This window comes from Candoia aspera, chromosome 1, assembly GCF_035149785.1.
Source record: "Candoia aspera isolate rCanAsp1 chromosome 1, rCanAsp1.hap2, whole genome shotgun sequence".
Lineage (NCBI taxonomy): Eukaryota > Metazoa > Chordata > Lepidosauria > Squamata > Boidae > Candoia > Candoia aspera.
The window spans coordinates 177,660,310-177,686,205 of record NC_086153.1 but is presented as its reverse complement, the minus strand read 5'-3'; the positions used below and the strand labels follow the sequence as shown (position 1 = coordinate 177,686,205).

Below are 25,896 nucleotides of genomic sequence, written 5' to 3'. Positions count from 1 at the left end.
GCAATTTACAGAGCAAATATTAATGCTCTGTATTGATTTCACCCCTCATAGGTGCAGTTTCAATTGGTTTATGGTAAAATCAGTCTATATTATGAATGAAAGCCTACATGAGCAAGACTGCATATTTAATGTTTTCTATATATACTCTTCTACGGTACAAATAGCACAAGAATCTCACTGCTGTTATTCTTACTAATTTTATTATTCATAATTATTATTTATTATTTACCAATTTCTAGGAATTGCTAAAATAAACCTTCCTCATAAATATACAATATAAAACTTCAAACACAAATTATGAAAGGGCAGAGGAAACTAAAAAGATAGGTGGGTTAGAACTGAGAACAGTTCCTGTAAGGGAGCAAGTAATCCCAAACACCATACAGTCTATATGATATTTTTTCTAATATCAGTTTTAATGTATGACTGCACTCAGACAATTTTTCAGAACCTTGTATGTCAATAGATGTGGAGTTCACCAATCTACAAAAAGCAAGCCTGATTGATATAAAGACAAAAGTTGATGTGAGCTAAGCCTAATAGCAGTGCTGAATTTGTAATGGATTCCACAACTATACCCTGAGCATGTTTATTTCAAGTCCTCCTTGCATATAACTTTTACATCTGTTGCTAATGATATCAAATTATTGATTGTTCAGTTTCTCATATTTGTTTAAACATTAAGTATATGTTCTGCAACCTAATGCTTTTTTTCTTTCAGAAAGTTTTTAAAAATTTTGCTATGCATTAGTCATATTTACTTTGATCTTTCAGTATGTATAATTATTTTACTGTTTGTTTAGTTCAACAGAACAGGAGGGGAAAGGATTGACCAAAGAGATCTATATGTGGCAACTTGTAACAGAATCTCATAGCTTACGTTTAGGAAATCATGGTTTTGATTAAGAAGGAACCAGTTAGTTCCCACTGCTTTATTAAAAGAGACATTAGTGGATAAATTAGAAACACATTTCACAGAGCAGATTATGTTCAACTGAAATGCCAATAAAATAATTTTGAAGCCCTTCTTTATTTTCCATTTGCAATATTAAATTAGAATGGCTTTTTTACAATTAGTTTAATATAACAAAAATTTAAGATATATGTACAACAGTAGTTGTTTCAACTGGATTGACCTTGAATGATGGCTGATCTTGCTGACCAAGTTCATAATAACTCAACTCCTATTTTTAAATTCACAGAAATGCACTGAGATTGTTTCTAAAATTGAACCTTTCATCTTACATACAAACCAAATTCTCATTTATAAATACTGTGTGATAGAAATTGAGAAGATATGAACACAGAATATAACAAAAATTCAAAAACTCCTGGAGGAGGAGGAGGAGGAGGAGGAGGAGGAGGAGGAGGAGGAGGAGATGATGATGATGATTTTTGGTTCTCTTTATTTTTCAAGAAATATACCTACAGTAATGTTTCCATTGCTGTTTCCCTCCCACTTGTTTAGTTGATGAATCAACACTACTTGAACCATGTTAAAGCAGCTTGTGTTTACTTCACACAGACTGTAACCTTCCAGTCCCCCTCAGGCATACATATACAGACAAACATTTCCAATGAGTTTTAAACAGGCAGAATCTCTTCAGCAGCATGCACACAGTTATCCAGAAAACTCTTGGGCTTAGTTCCTTGACCTCTTGATTGAAATCAAGGTCTTACTCTGCTTTTATTATATTCAACAATTAACTGTACACTTAACTAAAAAAATAGTGAGGGGCAGGAGAAAAAAAGCTTTAAAAATCGAATGAAGGAAGTAGAAGCCCATAATATGATAGAAATACTTGGTGATTGGAATGGCAACTCTGGGACTATAGGAAGAGCTTTTTAATGTTTGAAGGTGCTTTTATACCATAGCCCAATATGGTAAGAACGTTACCCCTTTTTGTCTTACAACAAGTAAGAATAATCCATAAACGGCCTTGAAGCTGTGTAGCTCCTTTGATTATATTATATTTTCACTAAGTACATATATAAAAAGCACTTTTGAAATATTCCTTTTTTTACCTTGAGATACAATGCTTATAAAAATTCTTGAAGATCATACAGTAGCTGCTTTAACCAAAGAAGATTTTTGTATCTGGAAAAATATTGATGATACTCTATATAAACTAGCCTTTGTAAACACCTTTTGATTATTTTATAGTAAAAAATTTCAAGTATTCATGATCTGTTAACAGGCTTGGTAATGAATGATAATTAAGATCAATTTACCTTTAATCTTCTTGTACTTTTTATACCATCTTCCAAACTCCTGGCACTTAGTAGCTGACACATTTGCATAATATGTGCTATTTACAATGGATGATATCATACTCTGAAACCAGAAAAGAAGAGAAATAAATAAGTTCTGGAGAGAAAATAATCAAAATTCTTCCAAAAGAAGGCAATGTAGTTGAAAATTTATCAATTAAAACAAGCAGTAAAAATGCATCCATATACAAAAACTATTTGTAGGACAGATCCTAAGACTAGCTTTATCTTTCATTTTATATAACTGGAGAAAATTGCCTTTACTATTAATTTTGCGGAAAATCCATATGTCTCCAGTTTACACCCAGTTGTCACTTTAATTTATATTGGGTATTATCGAAAGAATCTTATGCTTCTAGTGTACTAGAAGCTGTGTCACAGCGGGGAATACAAAGGGTGAGAAGAAGTGTGATTTAGGAACTGGATCCTAAAGGTAAGATTAGATTCTCCAGCATGTATAATCCAAATAATGCTTTTCAGATGTTTCTCTTCTGCTTCCAACTGCAACAGGGACCACACAACACAGCCAAAAATCTGGGAATATTTGTGTTACTTGCTACAGAACAACAGCTAAGCAAATACATTAAATTAATACTATTTATAGGAACATGTCCTTAATCCTTTTGTGAAAATCCACATAGGAAACAAATTTCAATGCTATTCTGAGGAGAAGAAACTAAAAATATTACATGTCAAATTGAGCATGTCTATCTGAAAAATTGTATCTAAATACTGTATTTTTATTTTTTAACCCCTGAAAATAGACATTAGTGGCCAAATCTTTTTTACCACCTAGCACATAGCTTGAACTACATTGCACAGGATATACCATAATATATCTTCCTTTTCCTCTCCACTGCTCTGATTCAGTATATTTTTTATTAATTATACTATACCTTACCCCTTATGGAGTTTAGTTTCAGGTAATATGGCATAATTGCATTTTGAATAGCAAACAGCATGCTCATAAAAGTTAACAAAATAAGTAGTTTAAAAGATTTAACATCATATAAATATGATATGAAAGTTCTGAAATGTGTGCAAAGATGGAGATAGAAGGTATAATTACATTCTCTGAAGGGAGAGTATGTATTTGGAAGACCAGGCAAAAGATGCCCTTATAAACTGTTATTAGAACTTGTCTTAAAAATATACCGTACTGCATCACAATTTTTTTTCCTTCTGGGGAGGAGTCAGGCACTCATTTTGCCCTTTAGCCACCCTCCATAAATAAAAGACAACACAGACCAAGTGAGGATGTTCAGGGTTTTTAAAGATTGCTATGTGTGTCTTAAGCCTCTGCAAGGCTTAATGGACCCATTTTACCCCTTCAGTTCCTCCAAACCACAAATTAACAGGGGGAAAAAATCTTACATTCAAAATTGTAGCCAGCATGGGGGAGTGCTCTGGACACTGCACACAGTTTACAAGTTGCCCGTCCCTGACTAGACCAAGAGCAGGGGACCTACTCTCTTCCACAGATTGCTGAACTACAATTCCCAGAAACTCCTGGTGGCATGGTCAGGGATCGGTGGTTGTAGTTCAATAGTAGAGGAACACATGTTCTCCACTCCTGACTTAAATTATGGTTTATAAGATAGGACAGGCTCTAGCAAGTTGGAGTCCATTTCCCACTTTCCTCTTCTTTATTCACATATAAGAAGAGGAGAAAGTATTGGTTTTTACTTTAGAACAAACTGTAGTTCTGCCTTCAATGACAATGCATTATAATAAACCTATACCAAACTTTGGGTTCAATATTCCAATATGTTAATTTAACAAATCCAGGTCTTTGGTTCATATGACAAGAGGAACCAAAGGTAGTTTTTAAAATGAAAATGAAAACGATCCCTCCCTCCTTCTGCTCCTCCGGCAAACAAAGCAGACTAAAAGTGAAATAGGATTATGAAAGCCTACATCTCATGGTTCATGGTCATCTGAACAATGTTTATAAAATCATCAAAAGCTTGCTAATAATAAGTTTTGCACATCATATTAGTCATGTAAGTTTATTTAGCAAGCTTACCAGCATAATTCATATATTAACACTAGATCATGAACTATAGCTTACAAATTACAATGACTGGGATCATTAATAATATTAAACCGAAAGTAGACAATATATGGTTTAGTGATGTATGAAAACTTGACTGATCACCTTTGCTATAAGTATTTTAAAAAAAAAAAGTTTGGATGATAGACTTTATCAGTTTTATAAATTTCACTCCTGAAGGGTTAAAAAACAATCCTGCTCATCCTCTCACACCTTAGACTGGAAATCTGCCTAACTGGAGTAAAGTGGAAATGTGGGGCCTCCCACAGATATTTGCCAACCAAAACAAATATTTTATACTATTTATTGGTGGACTATAATGACTATAAAATTTGACTACAATGTCAGTGTCGTCACTATAATATCACTATATCACTATCATTATCTCACTGATTTGCCATGTAGCCTTCTACAATCAGTTGCTTCCAATCTATTCCCCACTATCAAGACTTAATCACTTCAGAGTGAACTTGAAATACAGCATAATGATAATATAAATATTTGTTTGCATATCTTCCTCTTTTCCCAGTTACAGCAGGGTAACACATAATTTTAACATAAAAATGGGTATAACAGAGAGTAACCAGTCCTATCATTCCCATTTTCTTGATCTATGACCCAGTGATTACAACCTGATTGTCTTCCAAAGTAGGCAAAAAGAGTTTGGTTAATGAAGTAGGGTTTATAAAGTTCACTGATATTAGTTTATATTATTTAATTAATTGGTAAAATTTTACTCATCTGCTTTCTATTTTATATGCATGAAGCAGTCATCACATCCAATTTAGCCATAACAAACTAGAAAAAAGTTATCTAACCCTAATTACTTAATATAGTTGTAGCAATGTTATTTAATAATTGTAATGAGGATTAAAACCTTGATTTTCATGCCCCGTTACTTTTCCAATGTATACCTTGTTAATAAGCTTTTAAAAAATGTTCAATGCATATAGACAGGTGAGTGCATATGTTTACAAGCCTCTCAAACATATATACATTTCCAGAAAAGTATATATTTCAGAACCTGATCCAGGTATATTCTGATTATGAAAATGTAGTGGCTGAAATTAAAACTTGTGTGAATGGCTGGGAGTGGAATTAATTTTATGAATTATAAAACAGACTTATATAGATTTTCAGGCCATGCAAATAAAAATTTCCGCAAAACACAGAAAAACCAAAACAACGTAACTTGGCATAGGAAAGAAACATATCTAGAACACCATATCAGTCATTTATAGAGTGCTTAGCTTAAAAGATATGCTTCATAATATTCTTCTTCTTCTGATAAATCATTTCAGGCCTTTTTCGCTTATGGAAGCAACTAAATGCAGAATGGACCTAGGTGGATCAGTGAAAAATTGTACTTATTTATTTATCAAATTTATATAGCCGTCCGTCTCACAAAAGTGACTGAATGCAGTGTACAAAGTGATTACGCTTCCTTTTTAATGGCACTCTGAATCAGTATCTGTAAGGAAAATGAAATGTGTACATTCGAACAAAAGGTAGAGAAAAAACTCCCTGCGATACCTCCTTTTATTCCTCTACAGGGGAATATTTGATGCACTGCAAGCACACTAATAAACAGCATTTACTCTGCAGTTCATTCCTAGGAGACAATTTTGTAATTTGCTGCTGTCAATAATATATTAATCACAAGGGGGTTGTAATGATATTTCACATTTGGCACAATATTTTCTTAAAACTGATTTGGGAGAAGGGTTTGTGTTAAAAATATTCAGGTGATGATAACAAGCAGCTTATCTAAAACCTTCCAATTTTTGCATGATGTGAGCTACAACAAAGAAATTGGAGATAAGTGGATATAAAATCATTAAGCTAAACTGAACTAAACCAGAATAATCGTTACTACTACTAAACAGCTATTATTCCATGCACACCCATTGTGTGTGTGTGTGTGTGTGTGTCTTTCTCAATACCTGTCATTGGGCCCTATGGAAAAATATTTAAGAATAGTATAACAGTGCTAGTATCCTGAATGTTTAAGATACCAGGTTCAAAAGAACTACAACATTAAAATAATTCAGGTATCATTGATTGCATGCATTTGCTAAAAAGATTGTTATGTCCTTACTTCTTTTCTTCCTCTTATTCTTCCCTGACAATAAAGGTGTATCATACTCTCATCTTTATTGACACATAATGCCTGGTGTATGACAAACTGAAACAAATTGAGAGGAGATATGTGCCCTTTTTACTGGGAACATGTTGATCCTACTGTTTTGATATGCGGTTTTATAAAGTTTTATTTAAAATAAGAATGGACATTGTCATAGGATACCAGATACAGGTAGTCTTTGCTTAACAATGGTAATTGGGACCAGCAACTCTGTTGCTAAGCAACGCAGTCATACAGTGTGATGTCATGTGACCGCGCCAACTTACGATGGCAGTTGCAGCAGTTCCAGTAGCCATTGTTAAGCGAATCATGCACAGTTGTAGGGCGCAATGTCACATGATCGCCATTTGTGATCTCCTGCCAGCTTCCCCATTGATTTTGTTTGTCTGAAGCCAGCAGTGAAGGTCGCAAACAGTGATCACGTGACTGCAGGATGCTGCAGTCGTCATAATTATGATCTGGTTGCCAAGTGCCTGAAGTGTGATCACATGACCACAGGTATGCTGCGACAGCCGCAAGTACAAGATCAGTCATAAGTCTCCTCATTCAGTGCTGTGATAACTGAATGGTTGCTGAATGAGTGGTTGTTAAACGAGGACCACCTGTAACTATATTCTGCTCACTCTTCACTTGAGACAGTAGAGGTTCTTCAGCATAATTCTGAAGTGCATGATTACAGGTGAAAAAGAATATACTGAATTTGAAAAAAGGAAATATGTGACTATCCTAATATACTCAGTAAAAAATCAGGATTGTTCTAAAATGCCATATTTATTTAAGAATACAGATATGCCTAATACCTGAAACTCTTCAGGATATCATGGTAAATCAAGATGTTGTAAGACCAAGCTCAGCGTTCAGGATAAACAAATTAATGTAATATATTATTTTGCATTATGTCTATTCACATATCTCAAAATTCATATTGGAGCAAAACAGAACAAAACAAATTCTTTTAAGAATACTTGAAAGTTTCACATGTAGCAGAATGGCATCTTTTAATATTATGTAACAAAATCCCAATCATGTTATCTAGAGTATGTTTATCAGAGGCATCCTTTAGGTAAGGAAATATCTTAGGATGACCCAATGGGTCACGGGTTATCTAGTCATATATTAAAACCCGTTTTTTTCAGCTATGGTATGTCTCAAAGAACATTAAGTTTTATAAATAACTGATAATAAAGAATAACTGTTTCGTACTGTATATGACAGAGAACTTGTAAAAAAAGAAAAAACAGAATTTTATGCTTTATAACAAGTGAATTGTTATATAATTGATGATTATACATCTAAAGCTGTTAACTGATGTGCAACTTGCACTCTGTCCAAGGCATTTTTGAAGGTATCTTTGACTATGTTAAAAAACTGACATTGAAAAGAAAAATCTAATGATTCAGAAAGTTTTGGTTAAAAAAATGTAGCAAAATAAAAAAAACATGAAGTTTTATTAATTGATAAAGCAAATAACTTGCTTGGTTCAAGTGTTTCAATAATACGTTTTTCAAATTTTTTATTGCTGGAGCAGTGTTGTTTGATAACCTTAATGAAGATAGCAAGGGAGTACAAATTTGAGTATTAAAAACAGTCTCCAGATAAAATATAAAGTTTCATATCATTAAACATTCCAATTTTAATTTTTAATCTTTCAGAAACTTACTTCACTATGCTAAACTTTTCTTTTTGGCAAGTGAAGCTATTTTAATCCAAATTTTAGGGAAGAATGGAATAGGAATAGGAATAGAATAGGAATAGAAACCCCAATAAATTTATATTGTTCAAACTTCCCATTAGAACTTTCAGAAACCTATATTTTACTTTTTGTATTATAATTTAACAATTAAGAACAAATGGTAGCCCAATGAAAATGGTAGCCCAAGGTGCAGATGCAGAAAAAAAAGACACAATCCGCACTAAAAATAATTCAGAGACAGGAACTGGAGATAAAACTGTCAATAATGCCTTTATGTAATTTTTTGTGATTATACCTAGAATAGTGTGTCATGTTTTGATTAGTCACAGCCCCTGTAATCACTATATAAAGATATTGTACATTTAGTAAAGGTAAAGAAAAGAGCAACTGAAATTATTAGGTTAGAGCAATGCTCCTCTGAGGGGGACAACGTTTAGAGCTTTTTTTTTTTTCCAGAGCAGTGTTTTCCAACCCTAGCAACTTTCATATGTGTGAATCACTTCCCATAATTCTCAATAATGACCAAACTAATGCAGAAATTGTGGAAGTTGAAGTCCATGGATCTGGAAGCTATCCTAATTGAAACTCTGGTTTAGTGCAAAGGCAGATAAGAAGAGACAATACAGGTACATAAAACCACGCAAAGCATGGAAAGTGTGGACAAGGAGGAGTTTCTTTTGTGTAGGAATTTTGGGTCATCCAATGAAATGAAAACCAGGGGGTGAGCAATGAAAAGTACTTTTTACTTAACACATATTAAATTACAGAATTTGCTACTTTCTGGTATGGTGATGCTTACCAATTTATGCAGCTTTAGGAGGAGATTAGATAATTTAGTGAAAGACCTGATATCAATAGTTGCTAGTCTTGATGGTTGTATATTAGTTCCTAATTATCAACTGTCAGAGTGTTAACAGTGGGAGATGGCTATTGCCCTGCTGTCTATACTTATAGACTGTCCAAATGTCCCCAGTTGAACATTGTGTCATACAGAATGCTAGACTAGAAGAACTCTTGGAAGGACTACACAACCTGTGAACCATTGGGTCATCCTTTCAGAGATATTTCCTTACCTAAATAGAGAAACAGATGACCACAGGCGGGCAAAAAAGCAGTGGGAACAAAAGTGGCTTCTGACCTTCTCCCAGTGGGAAGCTGGTAGGGAGCATTCAAAATCATTCCTTCTCTTCCTCGGTTGACCCGTGGAACTAGACCACAAGGAAAACTGCACCCCCGCTCCCCATCCCAGCATGTCCCCAAGGGGCCTCTCCCTCCAGGGAGGAAGAGGGCTCACTCGTCGACCACCGGCACCCCCCAGCCAGCCCTACCTTGCCAGCAGTTATCCTAGTCACTCCCTTGTCCTTCCCTCACTGCCTACCAACATTAAGAGATTTCAAATTTCCACCTCAGATCCAAAGCAGCCAACTGCCGCTCACCTGTCAGGCCTTGCTGCCAGCCAATTGGGTGCAGGAGCCAGAGGGAGGTGGGGAAGAGGGCTAGTATACACCCCTCCCATCTTCCCTTGAGCCACACAACCTATGGGTTTCTGGGAAGTGTAGTTGGAAGGCACGGTGACACTGAAGCGGCCAGAACTTTGCCAAATTTCAATCCCACAGGAGTAATGGGTCCTGGATTTTGGACTCATTCTGTAAGTTAGCCCGTCTGAAGCACCTTGGTTCAAAAACCATTGCCCTATGATGCACCATTTTGCCCAATGAAGGTTACAAACAGACACGAGAATTTTAGTAGTATATAGATTCTACACAGTTCTTATATTCTTATCTACTGCTGCCGCCAGCACTGTAGGGATTGATAGCCTAAATCAGTGCTACGCACATGTTCTAAGTAACACGATCTATATTTTATTTTTTGTTTTTAATGTTTGTATGAGTGTTTATATGAGTTTTAATATGAGTTTCTGTGTATACATGGCCCATACACAAATTGATTAAATAAATAAATATAAATAAATAAATATGCACTTGAACTGAATATAATGTAAACAGAAAGGGAGCCTGTCTCTAGGATATGATGTACTGTTGATCCAATGAGAGGAAAAAGGCCCTAGAAACAGAGAAAAATAAATAAACACTTTACCTATTCTGAAACACTCCAAGGCCCACTGTTTGAGAAGAACCAGCCTAAGCAATCCTAAAATGTTTAACAATAGGATTGTGCAAAGCATTTGAAAGAAATATTTTGCAACAGCATTAGTGTGAATGAGGCATTTCTCTCAAAATTGTTAACAAAATTGTGTCTTTTGCACAAATCACACAACTCCTTGAAAAGATTTTCTAGCCATCTCATACACATGCACATACATAGTCATTTCACTTTATAGTGGGTCCTCTGGAAATGTTGTTTGTGCACATGCAGATAACTGAAAACAGCTTTTGAAGCATGAGCCTTGCAAATTTGAAGAGAGGTGACTCATTCATACTGCATTGTGAAGCATCTCTTTCAAATGCTTTGCATGGTCCTACTCAACAACTTTTCCACTATGTTTTTCCTTTTTGGTTCTCATCATTCTAAAGAAAACATAAAAAAAGTTTTAAGAACATTCCTGAAAAATTATGTACAATATTCAATAAGACAGATTTTCTTTAAAAAAAATAAGAAATCTCAAAATACCTTATTTGCTAATCCTTAAAACACTGACAGTGTACTTTTTTATCATTAAAACAATAGTGTTTTGTGTGTCTGTTTGCTAAATCAAGACATATTAGCAAAAATACATCTGGGATTGCATTTTGATTTGTAAAAGTGTAACAGTAATAACTTACACATTTTATTCATTTTTGGATACTCGGAAGATACAGGCTTTTGTTTTTTAAAGACGTTTTGGCCTGTATCTTGGAACATACTGAATATTTAAAAACTTTGCCTAATAGATGTGTATGCCTCCAGACTGACCATGTAATAACACAGATAAAGAAAGGTAAAATGCAGAATAGGCATCACAAACAAGCACAAGATAGTATCCCCCCCAAAATTTTCAGATTGTTATCTCGTTACTTTTCTCCCACATCTGTCTATGGTCTTGCACTCATGGGAAAAACATAATTGCAGGTATTCTCTCTTAAGTACTCAACATTTTTCTACATTCATTCTTACATACTATAATTTTATGGGATGTAGTTCCTCTGCCACCAACAGAGGCACTGACCTGGGAGAGAGGGCATTCTTTGGCTAATGTACTCTGATTCATCTCCTTGAGCAACTCCTTTAAGGCATTGCGGACTGTGGCATGGTTCCATTGCTCTGCTGGCAAATCTTCTAGCTTTGAACAACTACAAAAACAGAACAGGAGAATAGACAGATGGAAAGTGTTGCCTGCAAATACAGCTGCTCTTTACATGCAAGAGCTACAGAGCTCTGTAAAGCCAAACACAACTAAGAACAGGACATTCATATTTTATATACTGTATCACTCTTCTTTTATACAGTGCAGTCATTTCTTCCAGCTGCAATCGAGAACCTAGGAAGATTTAAGCATAAGTAACTGAATACAGGACTGCAGCCTAAGCCTGCAGTTCTCCACCATTGTGCCTTAGCAGATGACAACATAAGGACAAGAGTCACTTGATTGTGAGATGGGCGGCTATACAGTATAAATATGACGAATAAATGAAATGAAATGAAATGAAATGAAAGGCCTTCGAGTCCACAATTTAGTTCTGAATTTCTGGTTAAATTCTATAAAACTTTAAAAAATGGTTATTTCTCAGGCATAGTGTGCTAGACATTTAATCAGGCCGTATAGAATTATTAAATGAGTACCTGTGGAAGAATTTCTTTTAAAGACTGACTACATTAGCCTGTACTCTTTTTTTTTTAATCGTTCAATCGTGTCTGGTTCTCGGAGACTGCCTGTAGAGGTTTTCTTGGCAAGTGGTTTGCCCTTGCCTTCTTGCTAGGGCTGAGAGAAAGTGACAGTCCCAAGGTCACCCAGCTGGCTTTGTGCCCAAGTGGGGACTAGAACTCATGGTCTCCCAGTTTCTAGCCTGATGCTTTAACCACTACACCAAACTGGCTCTCAGCCTGTACTCTAATATCTAGTTAAAATATCACCAAACAAGAGCTGCCAGTTGCAATTCCTTTCTAATATTGTGCTTTCCATTTCAAAATGAGCTCAGAAATTAATGAAGATAGCATGTGTTAATCTCAGTAGTAATGGTGTGATTGACAGAGCAACTCAGGGATTAGAGAAGGGCAGATGTTCAGAAGTACCCACCTTTGTAATTGAATTTTCAGTGTCACAACATGATAGACATCTTGTAACATGTCAGCTACTGTTGCATCAGGTGCATCTGTCATATAAGTTAGTGGAAGAGGATTCCATTTCCCAAGTTTGATTATTCCTGCAAACAAACAAAAAAATGAAATAATCATACACACACATTTATATCTACATCAACATCTTTATATCTATATCTATGAAGTTTACTGATTATTTATATTTATTACAGTAGCAAAATGTTCCTTTGAAAATTTGTTGTAAGCGTGGAGAGTCTAAAGTTGGGCAACTTGCAAACCTAATTTTACAACCTGAAAAGCCCTTTAAAAATATAAGTTTGGTTTTGAATTAAAAAGAACCTAAAAAGTACCACTTACTCTTCACACTTAATATAATATACTACACTGATTGACACTGGCTCTGTGTTATTTGAGAATAACACTGAAATTCAGTTTAATGCATGCTGTCGTACAGTGTACTAGGCCTAGGAAATGCTTCAGATTCAAATTCCAAAACAGCATGCCAGCATTCTGGGGTACAAACACAGCACCTGTTTGTAAGACAGGTGTGATGTTTGTGCTCCCATTCATTCTGAAGCATCCTTATGAAAACAAATCCAAAGTATTGCATAGCCCTACATAACATAATCCTTTAGAACAGGTTACTAGGCATTTGCTGGACCAGAACTGTTATGGAAAGGCTGCTAAAGAGAAGTATTTATTGCTTGACAGAGAATGCCTAAAACATATCACAAAGAGAACAGAAATGTTAAAATCATGCCATTGTTTCGGTATTAAGAATTCGCAATCTGGTGCTAAACATGCTGCAGTATAAATAGAGCCTATACTCTTATCAAGCATTGTAACGTACAAAACTCATTCGCTGTACCATATGTCTTCAGAGTTGGCTCTTTATGCTGTATTCCCCCTGCCAACAGAAAGGTTTCTTCCCTTAAAGGGGATAATTTCTAGGGGTTATGTAAATACATGTCAAGAAACCATCAGACCTGCTTTTGATATTTATTTGGGAGTAAAACAAACTGGTGCAAGGTATTTCACAAAGATATTTCATAAAAATGAATTATTTTGTTTAAATGGAATTATTCTGTTTAAATTAAACATAACTGAGAAATCTGTCAATATTTTAATAAATGATACTGATAAATGTATTACTGGGTCCCCCAATTCTTTGCTGCCATCTAATGTTCATCTGGATTTTTGCAGCCCAGATCTGGTAGCTCTAACATGAGTTGAGAAAGGTCTGTCATGTTATTCATAAAAATACACATGAAGAAGTACATGTAGCATGTCATGTACTATGAAAGATCCAGACTAAACATTATCAATCAGACAGTTACAGCAATATTTACAACTTCAATAAGTTATATTTAAATAAGACCTTTATATTTATTAAATTATTTTTATTAATTTATTTTTCAAATTTCTATTACCACCCATCTCTCCCAAAAGGGGGACTCTGGGCGGTTTACAATAAAACCAAAATTTTTAAAAGCATTTAAAAAAAATTTATATTCTATTAGGATAATCAGAAGTATACATGCAGTTCTGTATATTATCAAGGGTATATTGTGTAAAGTCATAGAAGAAAGAACATAAGCTGCTGCCTGATAGAATGAATCATTATTCTTATACAAAAACTAAAATTAATCACTGTGAAGAATCTCTTTTCATATTGGGTAGAAATGTAATATTTTCTTATTGGGTGGATGGAGATGTAATATTTACTATAACTGATGGAATATGAAAAGGAAGAAATGGATAACAGGAACACCGAACCTTCTCTCCAGTCAAACCTAGGCTGTACTCAAGGAATACTCTAGGGTAAATATAATCATATAGTTCAGTGTGGTGTGTGAACTCAGTGCGATTAGTTTGTGGTTTAGTGTGTCTGGTTAACCTAGGGACTGGGTTAATTCAATAAATCATACTTCAGTTAACTATGGCTTAGCCTGTTGGGTTAACACAGCCACTATAAATTAAGTTTATAGGTCAGGTCAGGAAAAGAGGCTGAATTTCCACTTTAAAAACCAACAGTGGCCATATTTGTCATTAGATCTACTCATAGAAGCAAGTGGGACCTTAAATAGTTCAACTGAAATTTTAAAAAATTGCCTCAAGCTTTCAAATATCTAGAATGTTTCATCAGAAAAGGTAGTTAGAGAAACAAAAGATCAGGAGTCAAAAATATGGCTGATCACAGAGTTGTGTCTACCAAGGTACCATGAGAATGAATGAAAAATCTTGAGACAAACAAATAGGATCTTATAAAGCACAGTTTTTCAAACTTTTTAAAGCCACAGAACATGTTTTAACAATTCCTGGGATCCCTGATCAACAGGCAAAGCTCTAGTGATAGAAAATTGGCTGCATTCAGGTAAACTTTTTTTTTGCCCTTAGTCTCTCACAGAACCCCCTCAAATTTTCAAACACAGTTTGAACACTACCCTATTCTATTATAAAGAATAGGGTAGTGTTAGACTGCAATTGTGTTACTACCACTGTTTTCTCTACTTTCTTAAAAATGAAGAAATTGTCCTGGCAAACAGTCCAGAAACACAGGTGTTACCATAACGCTCAGTGCTTTTGCACATAAACACCTGCTGCAAGTCCTTTTTGTTACAGTGCTGCAGACAAGCTTTTTTTTTAGCATTATTAGTTATGGATGAACACTTCTTAGCTCTCTTTGATTTTCAGTTTTGTCTAGCTCCAATATCCTGCTATTTTGAAAATAATTATACCTGGATAAAGACACTATATTCTATCTTAAGAAAATTCATGCAGAGCATGTTCAAGGTAAAAACTGATGTGTGAAATATCAGGTCATTACTCTTCTGGTTTGCCTACTGTCCCCATACTTAACATCTGACCTACCTGGATATTGCCTGCAAAATTGTACTCTACACAGGCTTCATATAATGCTTTAAGAATATGGTCAGGAATTCTTGCTTGAAGTAGAAAGAAGGAAATAAAAGTATAGATTCCTCTTAGGGCACAGCCAGATATTCACATTGAAGAGCAACCCACTAACTCTTGACCTCGCAGAAAAATAAGATGGCATAGGATTTGCTTCTCCAACAACCTCTCAATAACAAGGTTGTCAGGTGGTGGTGTCCTTACAATTATAATGCAGGAGAAGTTCAGGAATATGATTTGTGCATTTCCTTCTGTAATGGGTAGAAGGAAGAATTGCTACCAAGACAATCATCAGAAAAAGGAAAGCTGAGTCCAGGACAGAAATGTAACCCGAGAAAGTGTCTCAGAAAAACCCACCTTAGATCCCATGAAGATAAAGGAAGGGAAGGGGAAAAGTGCATTCAGACTTGCAAGATTCTTATAAAATTAACCTTATAATATTAGAGTAAAGTAGTATTAGTAAATACTCCTGTCTAAAGTAGTATTAGACTGCGTAAGTTTGGTTTCCTAATCTGGTCTTTCTCAAAAAGCTGGCACCTTCCCACAAAGCATCACCTGCCAACAGAAAAACCAAACCCAAATCACTCTCATTGACTTATGGTGAGTTGGTGCTGGGCAAGTGTAAGCAGGGGCTTGGAACAGCAAGTTTAGCCATCTGTCAAGTTGCCAATTGTGATTTGTCAGATCAGTCTATTTTTGTACATGGGTTCAGTGTTCAAAAGAGTGTTAAACTCATGTCCAAAAATAGTCAGGCTGACAGGTTGAAAGCAGCATAAAGGGGCATAAGATAAACTGGAAAAGGCTCCCTCCAGCTTCACCCTGTGCCCTTCCTGTGTTTCTGACCAGTCAGAAATGTAAACATGGGGTGCTGTCAGGCTTTCTTGACAAGCATTCATGCACACAAAAGCTTCTGACAGGTAGAATTATTGTAGAAAATCTAATGAAGCCATTACGTATGAAAGAATTGTAGTGACTGCTACAACCACCTGTCTCCAATCATTTCTGCCTGCCTGGTACATTCAGGCAGAGTGAGTGTACTCCAACTCCCCTCAATTAAATGTTGCCATCTTGTGGGACTGAGGAAGCGTGACTTCTCTGTGCCCCAGCCCCCTGGAATAGCATCCCCCCAGAGATACAGATGGCGCCTACTCTCCGGGGGTTACAGAAGGCCCCAGCTGGGGTTAGGGTGTTTGTGGAGCCCCTGTTGTGTTTTGGATTGTTATAGATGTTTTCTTGTCCAGGCTGTTTTGTTGTTATGTTTTGTTTTAATTGTATATTTGATATGTTGTAAGCTTCCCACAGTCCTTTAAAGTGAGCAGCTATAATAAATCTAATACATAATAATAATAATAAATCTCAGTCACAAGCCCTATTTATAGTGAAATCAAGTTATAAATGCCTGCAATTCTTTCTCTTGCTGAAGTAATATATGACTTGAAAGCACTCTTTTTGGAATATGAGGGACAATTTCCAGGTCCTTCTTGTTTAGTGGAGTAACATTCTGAAAAGTAGCTCCTGCAGGCATGAAATGAAGTGGGAGGAAGAGAATGAGAATAAGCAAGTTACTTCCTCAACTAGCACTAAAAAAAAATGGCAATGCTGACAGTGAGTGACTATGGCCTGTGTGGGCAGCCACAACCAGGCAAAACAGCACCATACCTGCATCAGAGTAATAAAAACCACAAAAAGTATTGATATGTGAAGTCCCTTTTTGGCACAAACAGGTGAAACCTCTGTCTTTCCCAGTTCACACCTCAACTGAAAACAGCATTCCTAAAACCTTATGTACCCAGCCTGTTATGGTACTATGATTTTTTTCCCAACTTGCAGGCAGAAGCAATCACAAATCCACATTCTACGGCCGATTAAGAAAAATCACCTCCAATTAAGCAGAGAACATTTGTGACTTTTTTACCTAGCAAAACCATCTGACTGGGCTCACATTATCCCAAAATAAGCTATTCTGATTTATTTTCATTTTCATTTCAAAAGAAGTGGGGTATCAGATAGAAGGACAGTCGAAACACCAAATACTAATGCAAATAGTCCTGAACAAAAAGGGTTCTTGTATTTTGCACATACATGTGAATGTGAGTAGATAAACGATACTTATATTTAGAGAAACGTGCATTAGAAATACAAATTTTATTGCAAACCTTTTTAAAAAGAATCTCTCAACTTGGGACAGGAATGGAATAATGACCCAGACTTAATTAATGGAAAACTAAGAAACTGAGAGGGACGCGGTGGCGCTGCGGGTTAAACCGCTGAGCTGTCGATCGGAAGGTCGGTGGTTCGAAACCGCGCGGCGGGGTGAGCTCCCGTTGCTCGTCCCAGCTCCTGCTCACCTAGCAGTTCGAAAACATGCAAATGTGAGTAGATCAATAGGTACCGCTTCGGCGGGAAGGTAACGGCGTTCCGAGTCGTCATGCTGGCCACATGACCCGGAAGTGTCTATGACAACGCCGGCTCCAAGGCTTTGAAACGGAGATGAGCACCGCCCCCTAGAGTCGGACACGACTGGACTTTACGTCAAGGGAAACCTTTACCTTTTTTAAGAAACTGAGAAAAGCCAAATTTAACAGATGTACCTGAGAAGCAAAACACAACCCTGGTTTACCAACTTAAAAAATCAAAGGAAACTATGGCTAACGTACTCTTGGAAATGGAAGAGAGGGAACACAAATTTATAGGTAGAGTATATGACACTGGTTGACACTGCATTAGAATTAAGTCATAGAGAAATCAGTAAGTTAAAAGTATACATGTAATTGTCCTCAAGACAAACCTACAAACAGGTCAGGAAGCCACAGTACAGACAGAACATGGCGAAACAGACTGGCTCCAGGTTGGCAAAGGAGTGAGACAAGGCTGTATGCTCTCCCCTTACCTGTTCAACCTATAGCCTGAATATATATTAAGAGAAGCTGGATTGGAAGAAGATGAGTGTGGTTTTAAAACTGGAGGAAGAAACATCAATAACCTGCACTATGCTGATGACACTAATAGCCAAAAATACAAAGGATCTGCAAGGTCTACAAGTAGAAGTCAAGGTGCACAGTGGAAAAAAAATGGGACTAAATTTAAAGAAAACCAAACTAATGACAGAAATTACCAGCTTTAAAACTGATATTTCTTTGATTAAGATATTGAAATGTTAGATAGCTTCTGCCTTTTAGGATCAATCATCAACAGTAAAGGAACAAGCAGTCAAGAAATACACTGCAGACTAGCACTATATGTGTCTATAATATTGAAATAGTGCAATTAGTGGCATTCCCTATTCTATGGAAATGAAATTTGGTCTTTGAAGAAGCACATTAGGGAGAGTATTGACACTTTTGTACTTTGATATTGGAGAAGACTCTTGAGAATACTGTGGACAGCCAAGAAAACAAACAAGTGGATCACCAAACAAATCAACCCAGAGTTCTCACTTGAGCTGCAAATGACCAAGCTCAAATAATCCTACTTTGGACACATTACGCAAAGACCTAGTTCTCTAGAGAAGGCTCTAATGCTGGGAAGGGTGGAAGGAAAGAGAAGAGGACAATCAGCAGCAAGGTGGATGGACTCAATTACAACAGTGATGGGTGCACCATTGGAAGACCTGAAAGACCAGGTTAGGGACCGATTGTTATGGAAAAAATCTGTCTATATGGTTGCAAAGGGTTGACACCAATGTGATGGCACATAATCAAACAATCAATCAATACAAACCTTCATTCAAAAAAGCATCAAGTCTATCTGCCAAAGGCTACAACTAAAAGCATGAAAATTTGCTCAAGCACATAATTCATTTTGTACATACACAATTCTCTTGTCTGCTTTTCCTTCCTACTTTGAAAAAAATGGACAGAAATTTTTCAGAATTTTTCAGAATTTTCTTCTTCTTTAAGAATATTTCCAGTCCAAGAAATAAAGATTCTGACTGAAAGTCTGAATTTGAACTAGCTGATTTTCCCCTCAGTCTTGGGCCTGAAGGAATCATCAAGAAGACATAGAATGATACTCAGCTGTGAAAGGTTTGGTAATTCTACAATTTATCAACCAATAAAAATATTTATAGAGTCCGTCACAAATCATTTCACATGAAAATATTATTAATCTCAGCATTTGAAAGGCCATAATGGGCCAGCTGAACAAGTTCTTGCCATTGTTCTATTATGTGTTTTACTGCTGTACTTCATTATTTATTTTATAATTTTTTATAGTATTCAAATGTATTTTTATTTCTATAGGCAGCCTCTAGATGCAATACATCACAGGTTTTATAGTTTTATGTATATAGTTTTATATCAATATTTCAAGTAAACTCCACAATAAATTATCAATCAGCTCAATTAACAGGTTGCCAAATGGCTATTCAGCTTTGGCAAAACTAAGTCTTAACCAGAAACAAACACCCACATAGCTCCCACATTGTTGTGTTCTCTTACTAAGGACAGTACTCTAATAAAACATGCAAAACTATAATTTTCATTGATAAAAATGGAAGCCAGTAAACATTACATAACCTTTAGAATTGTGAATTTTGTTTGCCCAAAAACAAAGATGTAAAAGTAATTAACAAAAAAGGGAAAATACAGTTTTTTAAAATGTGAAAATTCAATTAATAAAAAGCTTAAGATTTCAATGTTTTCATATCTATTTTCCTTACTGCCTTCTATCAACTACTGTATATACAAAAGAACTTATTTAAATATACCAAACAGATTGCCTTGTAATTTTATATACAAGTTTTGCACTGCATGAAGATTAGTCTTATGTAATAGATGCTGTTTCACATTTGGAAAATATTATGCCAAAGCCCAAACTTAGATTAGATTAGTTTAATATAAGCATTAAAGAACTAGGCAGAATTAATAAAAACTCTATGAAGAAAACACAATTAAATAAAATTTTCTAGCTGATTATTTTAGAAGCAGTTATTTAATTTCAAAGCCTTTTTTCTAAAAAACAGCCACAATATTGGCCTAGATATAAAGGCAATGCAACTGATATTTCATATATTGAGACTTCGCTAGACTTTTAAACAAAATACCAAAAGAAGCTTCTTCCTTTTTTCTCTTTTTAATAATAAACAGAATTGCCTTCATATATCAGCTTTCCAAGAGACTGATATTTTTCAGTAAAACATGCTTTGAAATTAAATTATTATTTTCTATATAGCATGTCTCAAAAGGAAGCATTGCCAAAACCCGGATCTGAAACAGAAAGAGGCAAGCCTGGTAAATGAGTTTCAAGAAGAGTTGGGGGAGATAATAAGCTAGTTCATTATGAACCAACTTTCAACTTTCCTGATTTGATTAATCACTATTTAATGAATGAAGAGCAAAGAAATCTAGTTTATCTAATTTATATTTTCATGCCTCCTTGACGTGGGCAGACTTGCAAAAACTCCCTTTAATTTAAGCCAATATATGGAACCAATGGAACTCAGCTCTACCTATGGATGGAGAACAACTCAACAATAGGCAAACTCTACCTGCTAAGACAATCTATTGTTCTTAGCCTTACTGGAACTTGCAATATAATAGATGTTTAAATCCAGACTACGGAAAAGCTTTAGTTTCCTGTCCTTTTATAGTAATCCACAAATTGTGCTGATATCAATTTTGGACACATTGGATTGTTTCTGCAGGGAATTCTCCAGGCATTTTACAGATAGTATTATCCAGAATGTGCAGTATGAATTAAGTGTGCAAAACAGTTCAACTACAAAATTTAGAACTCAAAACAGCATTTTCAAGCACGCTGTTCTCAAAACAGAACTCTTGTGTTTTGAGATTTTGCTCTGGAAGAAATCACAACTGTTTCCAGCAGCTGTATTTTAAGTGTTCCATGCTGTTCCAGGTGTCTGTTGCTATTGGTTGAGGCTGAGTGGAGGTGGGGAACAGGAGCTCATAAGCAAAGCCTAGAGCTAAGAATAAAGGTGTTCTGGACCTAACTGCTTTTTGTGAAAAATGAAAAAGGACTGCTGCAAGGAATCTGAAATTGGATTGGACTCATCGTTCTTCTATTGGATATGCTGCTTTGTCTTGGTTTTAAAGGAATGAAGTAGGATGGGTGTTTAGAGCAAAGAGAAAGGGGCAATTCCCCCTACCACAGGCTCTTGCTTTGCAGATCAGCCCTGTTAAAGTTTAAAAGGGCTTTTTTTTTTCTCCCTCACCACAAAAGCCCATGCTCCAACAAGGAGCCCCAGCTCAGAAGTGTAGATTGGTTTCCTTCTTCCAGATGGCAAGGGTAAAACAGGATTACACAAACCCTAGCACATCCAGAAATTATCCAGCAGGCATGTTGGGAGGAACAATTAAACTAGCAGTAAGGTTGAAGCTGGTTGCTTATGCTGCACCAAACCTCCTTTAACCTGCAGCCAGTAAGGTTGAGGCCCTATGTTTTCTCATCATATTCATCTAAGGCACAGGTCTCTTTCATATCTCACTTGCCCTCCCCTACTCTTTTGTGCCACATAATTTGTGTGCAAAAATGGTTCACTGGCAATAACAACTTTCAACTAAGTGTTCATTTTTTAAAAACTGAGAGGATATTTGTATTGTTTCCTGTATATTTAGATCAAAACAATCTAAAAACATTAAGGAAATGTTGAATATTATTCAAAAATACGCATTATTCTACTTCACTTGCAAAGAGAAGCAAAAGTGACCGAGGAAGAGTCCTAACACAATGAGAGAATACATGCTTTGCTATGCAGAGCATCCCAAGTTTATCCTCAGTTAATAGGGCTGAACAGCTTCCTTCAATCCATGCCTTGGAAAGGTTCTGCCAGACTGACAGTCATTATTAGTTAAACACAGCAGTGAATCAGTTCAGGCCCAATGCTAAAGCAGAGTTTAGTCTTCCAAGTAAAGGCACAAGTTCATACACTTCTTTTTCCCCAATCCTGTAAGAAGATTGGAAGACTGCTTTTAAGACAAGCACGGCTACCTACCATGTCCATTTAAATTGTTATGCTCTCCTTTTTTTCCATGGTATCAATAGTACATCCATTTCTATACAATAACTTTGAGTGCTGGTGATTGGGACTGCTTGTTTCTTCCCTCTCCTCCCATCTCATTTTTCTTGCGAAGTGTATCTTTTGACTGAAAATCAGAAGGATTCTGCTGGGACCTTTTCCAACTAACACATTGTTTTAAAAGGCACAAACTTTCATGAGATGTGCCTCATTTCATCAGTTTCATCAGTTCATCAGCTCACTGCATCTGATATTTTTTAATAAGTTTTGTTAGTCAGATAAAATCCTACCAGACTCCTGAGTTTTTGGCCTAACATAGACTAACACAGCTCTCCTCCTATAATATCCTTTGATTGTAACCTTGAAAGCAGTACCTCATACTACTGATCTTTGTAAACTTCCTCCAGGAATCCTTTTGACAAAATAGTACAATATAAAGGTTTTTAATCAATAAATAAATATGCTCTGTCAGCCTGTGGATGTAGTGTATCTTTATACATAAAACATTTGAAGTAATACTAGGAAGGAGATAGACACTATATATGTTACATTAGCCACACTTTATTCTATCTCCACATCCTGACTTTCTTGGTAATGTCTATTAATGCAAACCATATGACATAATGTCACCACTCTTTCTGTTTCTATTAGCCACAGCCAATGAAGTAAAGCAGGGAAACATGCTGATGTCATATCATGCATTTTAGATTAATAGATGCTACAGAAATAGGGAAAAGACACAAGTCTGCCACTCTCATAACATCTGATTTCAGACAGGCCTATTGTGCCCTCAAAAAGCAAACAGAAATGCAGCAGACAGGAGATCCAAAATAAAAATGTGTTGTTTGATAAGTTTGACACTTATCAAAAATAACAGTATCATGCACAGTTAAATCTGTTGATAATCTCAGATCATGCAACAGATTTGCCTGAAACAGTTTTGCTTATAGGATAAGCAAAATTTCTATCCTATCTTCTTAGAAGAATGTGAAACAAAACACAGAAAAACTGCCAGCTATAAATTTATATATATAAGATTCTTAGGGCAAGGATTTCCATTTGTGGGGATGTGCTGTCAAAAGCTTTCATGTATTTCCATGCTTCTAGAGGCCTCTGACAGCAATTACATATGCAAAACAGGGATAATGCAGCTGATCTTACCAAAGAGGAAACTGTTCTCCCATTGGCCAAATCCTGAGCTAAACGGGGATTTAAAATTAATGATCAGAAGGGTTAAGCTGTTAAACATTCGAAGAACTGTTTGTAAACACACACACACTATATGAAGCATGCATTTGTATTCTTTGCTCAGTGCTAATAACCAGCACTTGAACTGCATGTGGAAATGAACTGGCAGTAACTGCAGGAAATATAAAAAAATGGTGATATGATCCCAGAATTTTGCCCCAGTAAATATCCTAGCAGAGGCATCCTGCACTAGTTGGACCCTCTGCCTGGTCTTCAGGGACAGCACTATAAATTGTTTTACAAAAAACCCGTCAATTCAGGTATCTAGGACCATGGCAAACTCTGATATATAATGATTAGAGCCTACTGGGCATCAGTAAAACTATGAAAACACCCAGGCAAGTAATCAAAAACAAGGCCAAGTACTGAAGAACTCATAAACCACAAACCTGATATTTTAAGGCAGACTTTCCCAATCCAGATGTTAGAGTTCAATCAGGATACCAGGTTTGAGAAGGCAGTGTTAAGGAAGTTCAATCCGCACCCAAACAGGATGAAATCATATGCCTGAACTGACAGGCATCCAAACAATATGGACAAAAATTGAGCACTGTGAGATCTCAAAGGCCAAAAGATCATATCTGAATCCTGAAGCAATATTTTTAATTCAATTAGCTTACCTTTCTTTCTCTGTAAAGGTTTGCCCAAGCTCTACAATTATTTTATTTATTTATTTGTTTGTTTGTTTGTTTGTTTGTTTGTTTAGCACGTTTTTCCACTGCCCATCTCAAACATGACTCTGGGTGGCTTACAGTACAATTATACCTGCCCTTATCTACCTAACACTCTTAGAGTAACAGCACTCAGACTATCCTCATATCCTTCTAAACATATCCTCATGTTCCTCCTGTCATAGGCAAAGTAAGTAATCAACAGAAGGAAGTTTCAAACAAAAACTGGAATAAGGTAAAACACAAGTGTTAATCCAGTCTAGGTTTTTCGTCCCATAAATTATGCTAATGGCAGATTTTTTTATATTCCTTGAGAATACAGTAAAAGAGACAGATAGGATTGTTTTCCTAGCTAATCTTGAAGAAATTATCTTAATACAGATTTGCCAACATTTTAGTAAACACAACAGTCTCATTATGCCAGTTTCCCCTCACTCAGTCTTATCTTATTGTAGCTAGGGTACTTAAAGTGTGTCTGTTCCCCAAACAGGGGACCACTAAAACTGTCCTTTCCTTGAAAAGTTATCAGTACATCATTTCTGGAAACTTACCAGATATTTTTTAGAAGGACAGTCCTAAAAATGGGATATCCTCACAATGTCCTAGAAAGGGAACTCTCAGCCTTAACTGGATACCTTCAGCCATAAAAGAATATACAGTTTTAATTAGGTGCCTTCCCTTCAGCCATGAAAATAACTATAAACAGTTGTCCGTGGCAAAGGTTTTATCACTTAGGCAATGTGCTTCAAGGAGTTTTATAAATATGCATTTAGATTCATCTTAATTTTAAAGCATCATTATCAAACTCAAATATATTTTGTGGTCATATGATAAACAAAGTCATGATTCAATAGCTCAATTTTAATGAATTATATAAGTTTGCTTTCAAGTGAAAACACTGGATTTGTTATCTTCACTTTAGCACTAATCTTGTCAGTCTCTCTCAAAAATGCAATTTACTTTAACAGAAACTACCTTCTGAACTATAAAAGTTTTTTAGATGAACAATATATTGATTGATTATATCCCATCAAGTTATTTTCGACTCCTAGCGACCACAATAACTAATCTCTTATATTGTTACAAGAAGTCTGTCACGCCTATCTCTAGAAAGATAAAATTTCTACAGAAAGGTACAGTCATTTGTGCTCTAAAAATGTAGCCACTCCTTTTTAACTTTCTAACTTGGTGATGTTTTGCAAAGCTTATCTCTAAAATACTATGTTCTCCATTTTAGGATTTGCAAAATATTTTATGCTTTTGCTTAGGCTCCTTTAACAAATGTCCTGCTTACTTTAGAGTTAAAGGGGTGATCTCCCTCAAATTTTACGAATCACTGCATTGCAATGTGACATCACATAGCACAACAATCCCACATGATTTTCAAAACCCACAATGATTTGTATTTCTGTAATTATCTCATTAAGAAATGTAACAGTGTTACACTGTTTGTTTCTGCTGTTTAACACTGAGGACTTGAATTTTTAAAAATTACCAAAATAAAAAAGGATACCACTCCACTCACTTCCACCAAATATGCATTTCTTGTTCCACAAACTAATTCAATTTATTTTTTAAAATATATGTAAAAAAAATTATATTCAAACACAGTCACAGGACTATTTTACACATCACATTTATATAAGTATAAATGCATTTTTTTAAGATGCT

At 35.7% G+C, this 25,896-nt stretch overlaps 1 protein-coding gene across 2 annotated transcripts in view; it reads right to left on the bottom strand.

Moving 5' to 3' along the window:
• The window catches only part of SATB2 (SATB homeobox 2), a 132,016-nt gene that overhangs the window by 67,504 nt on the left and 38,616 nt on the right, over window positions 1-25,896 (bottom strand). For both annotated transcript variants that reach the window (XM_063318026.1, XM_063318027.1), the window contains exons 4-6: window positions 12,395-12,521; window positions 11,327-11,450; window positions 2,233-2,335 (exon numbers count right to left, since the gene is read on the bottom strand). In XM_063318026.1, the coding sequence (XP_063174096.1) occupies window positions 2,233-2,335; window positions 11,327-11,450; window positions 12,395-12,521 (354 nt within the window). The remainder of the gene's footprint in view (window positions 1-2,232; window positions 2,336-11,326; window positions 11,451-12,394; window positions 12,522-25,896) is intronic.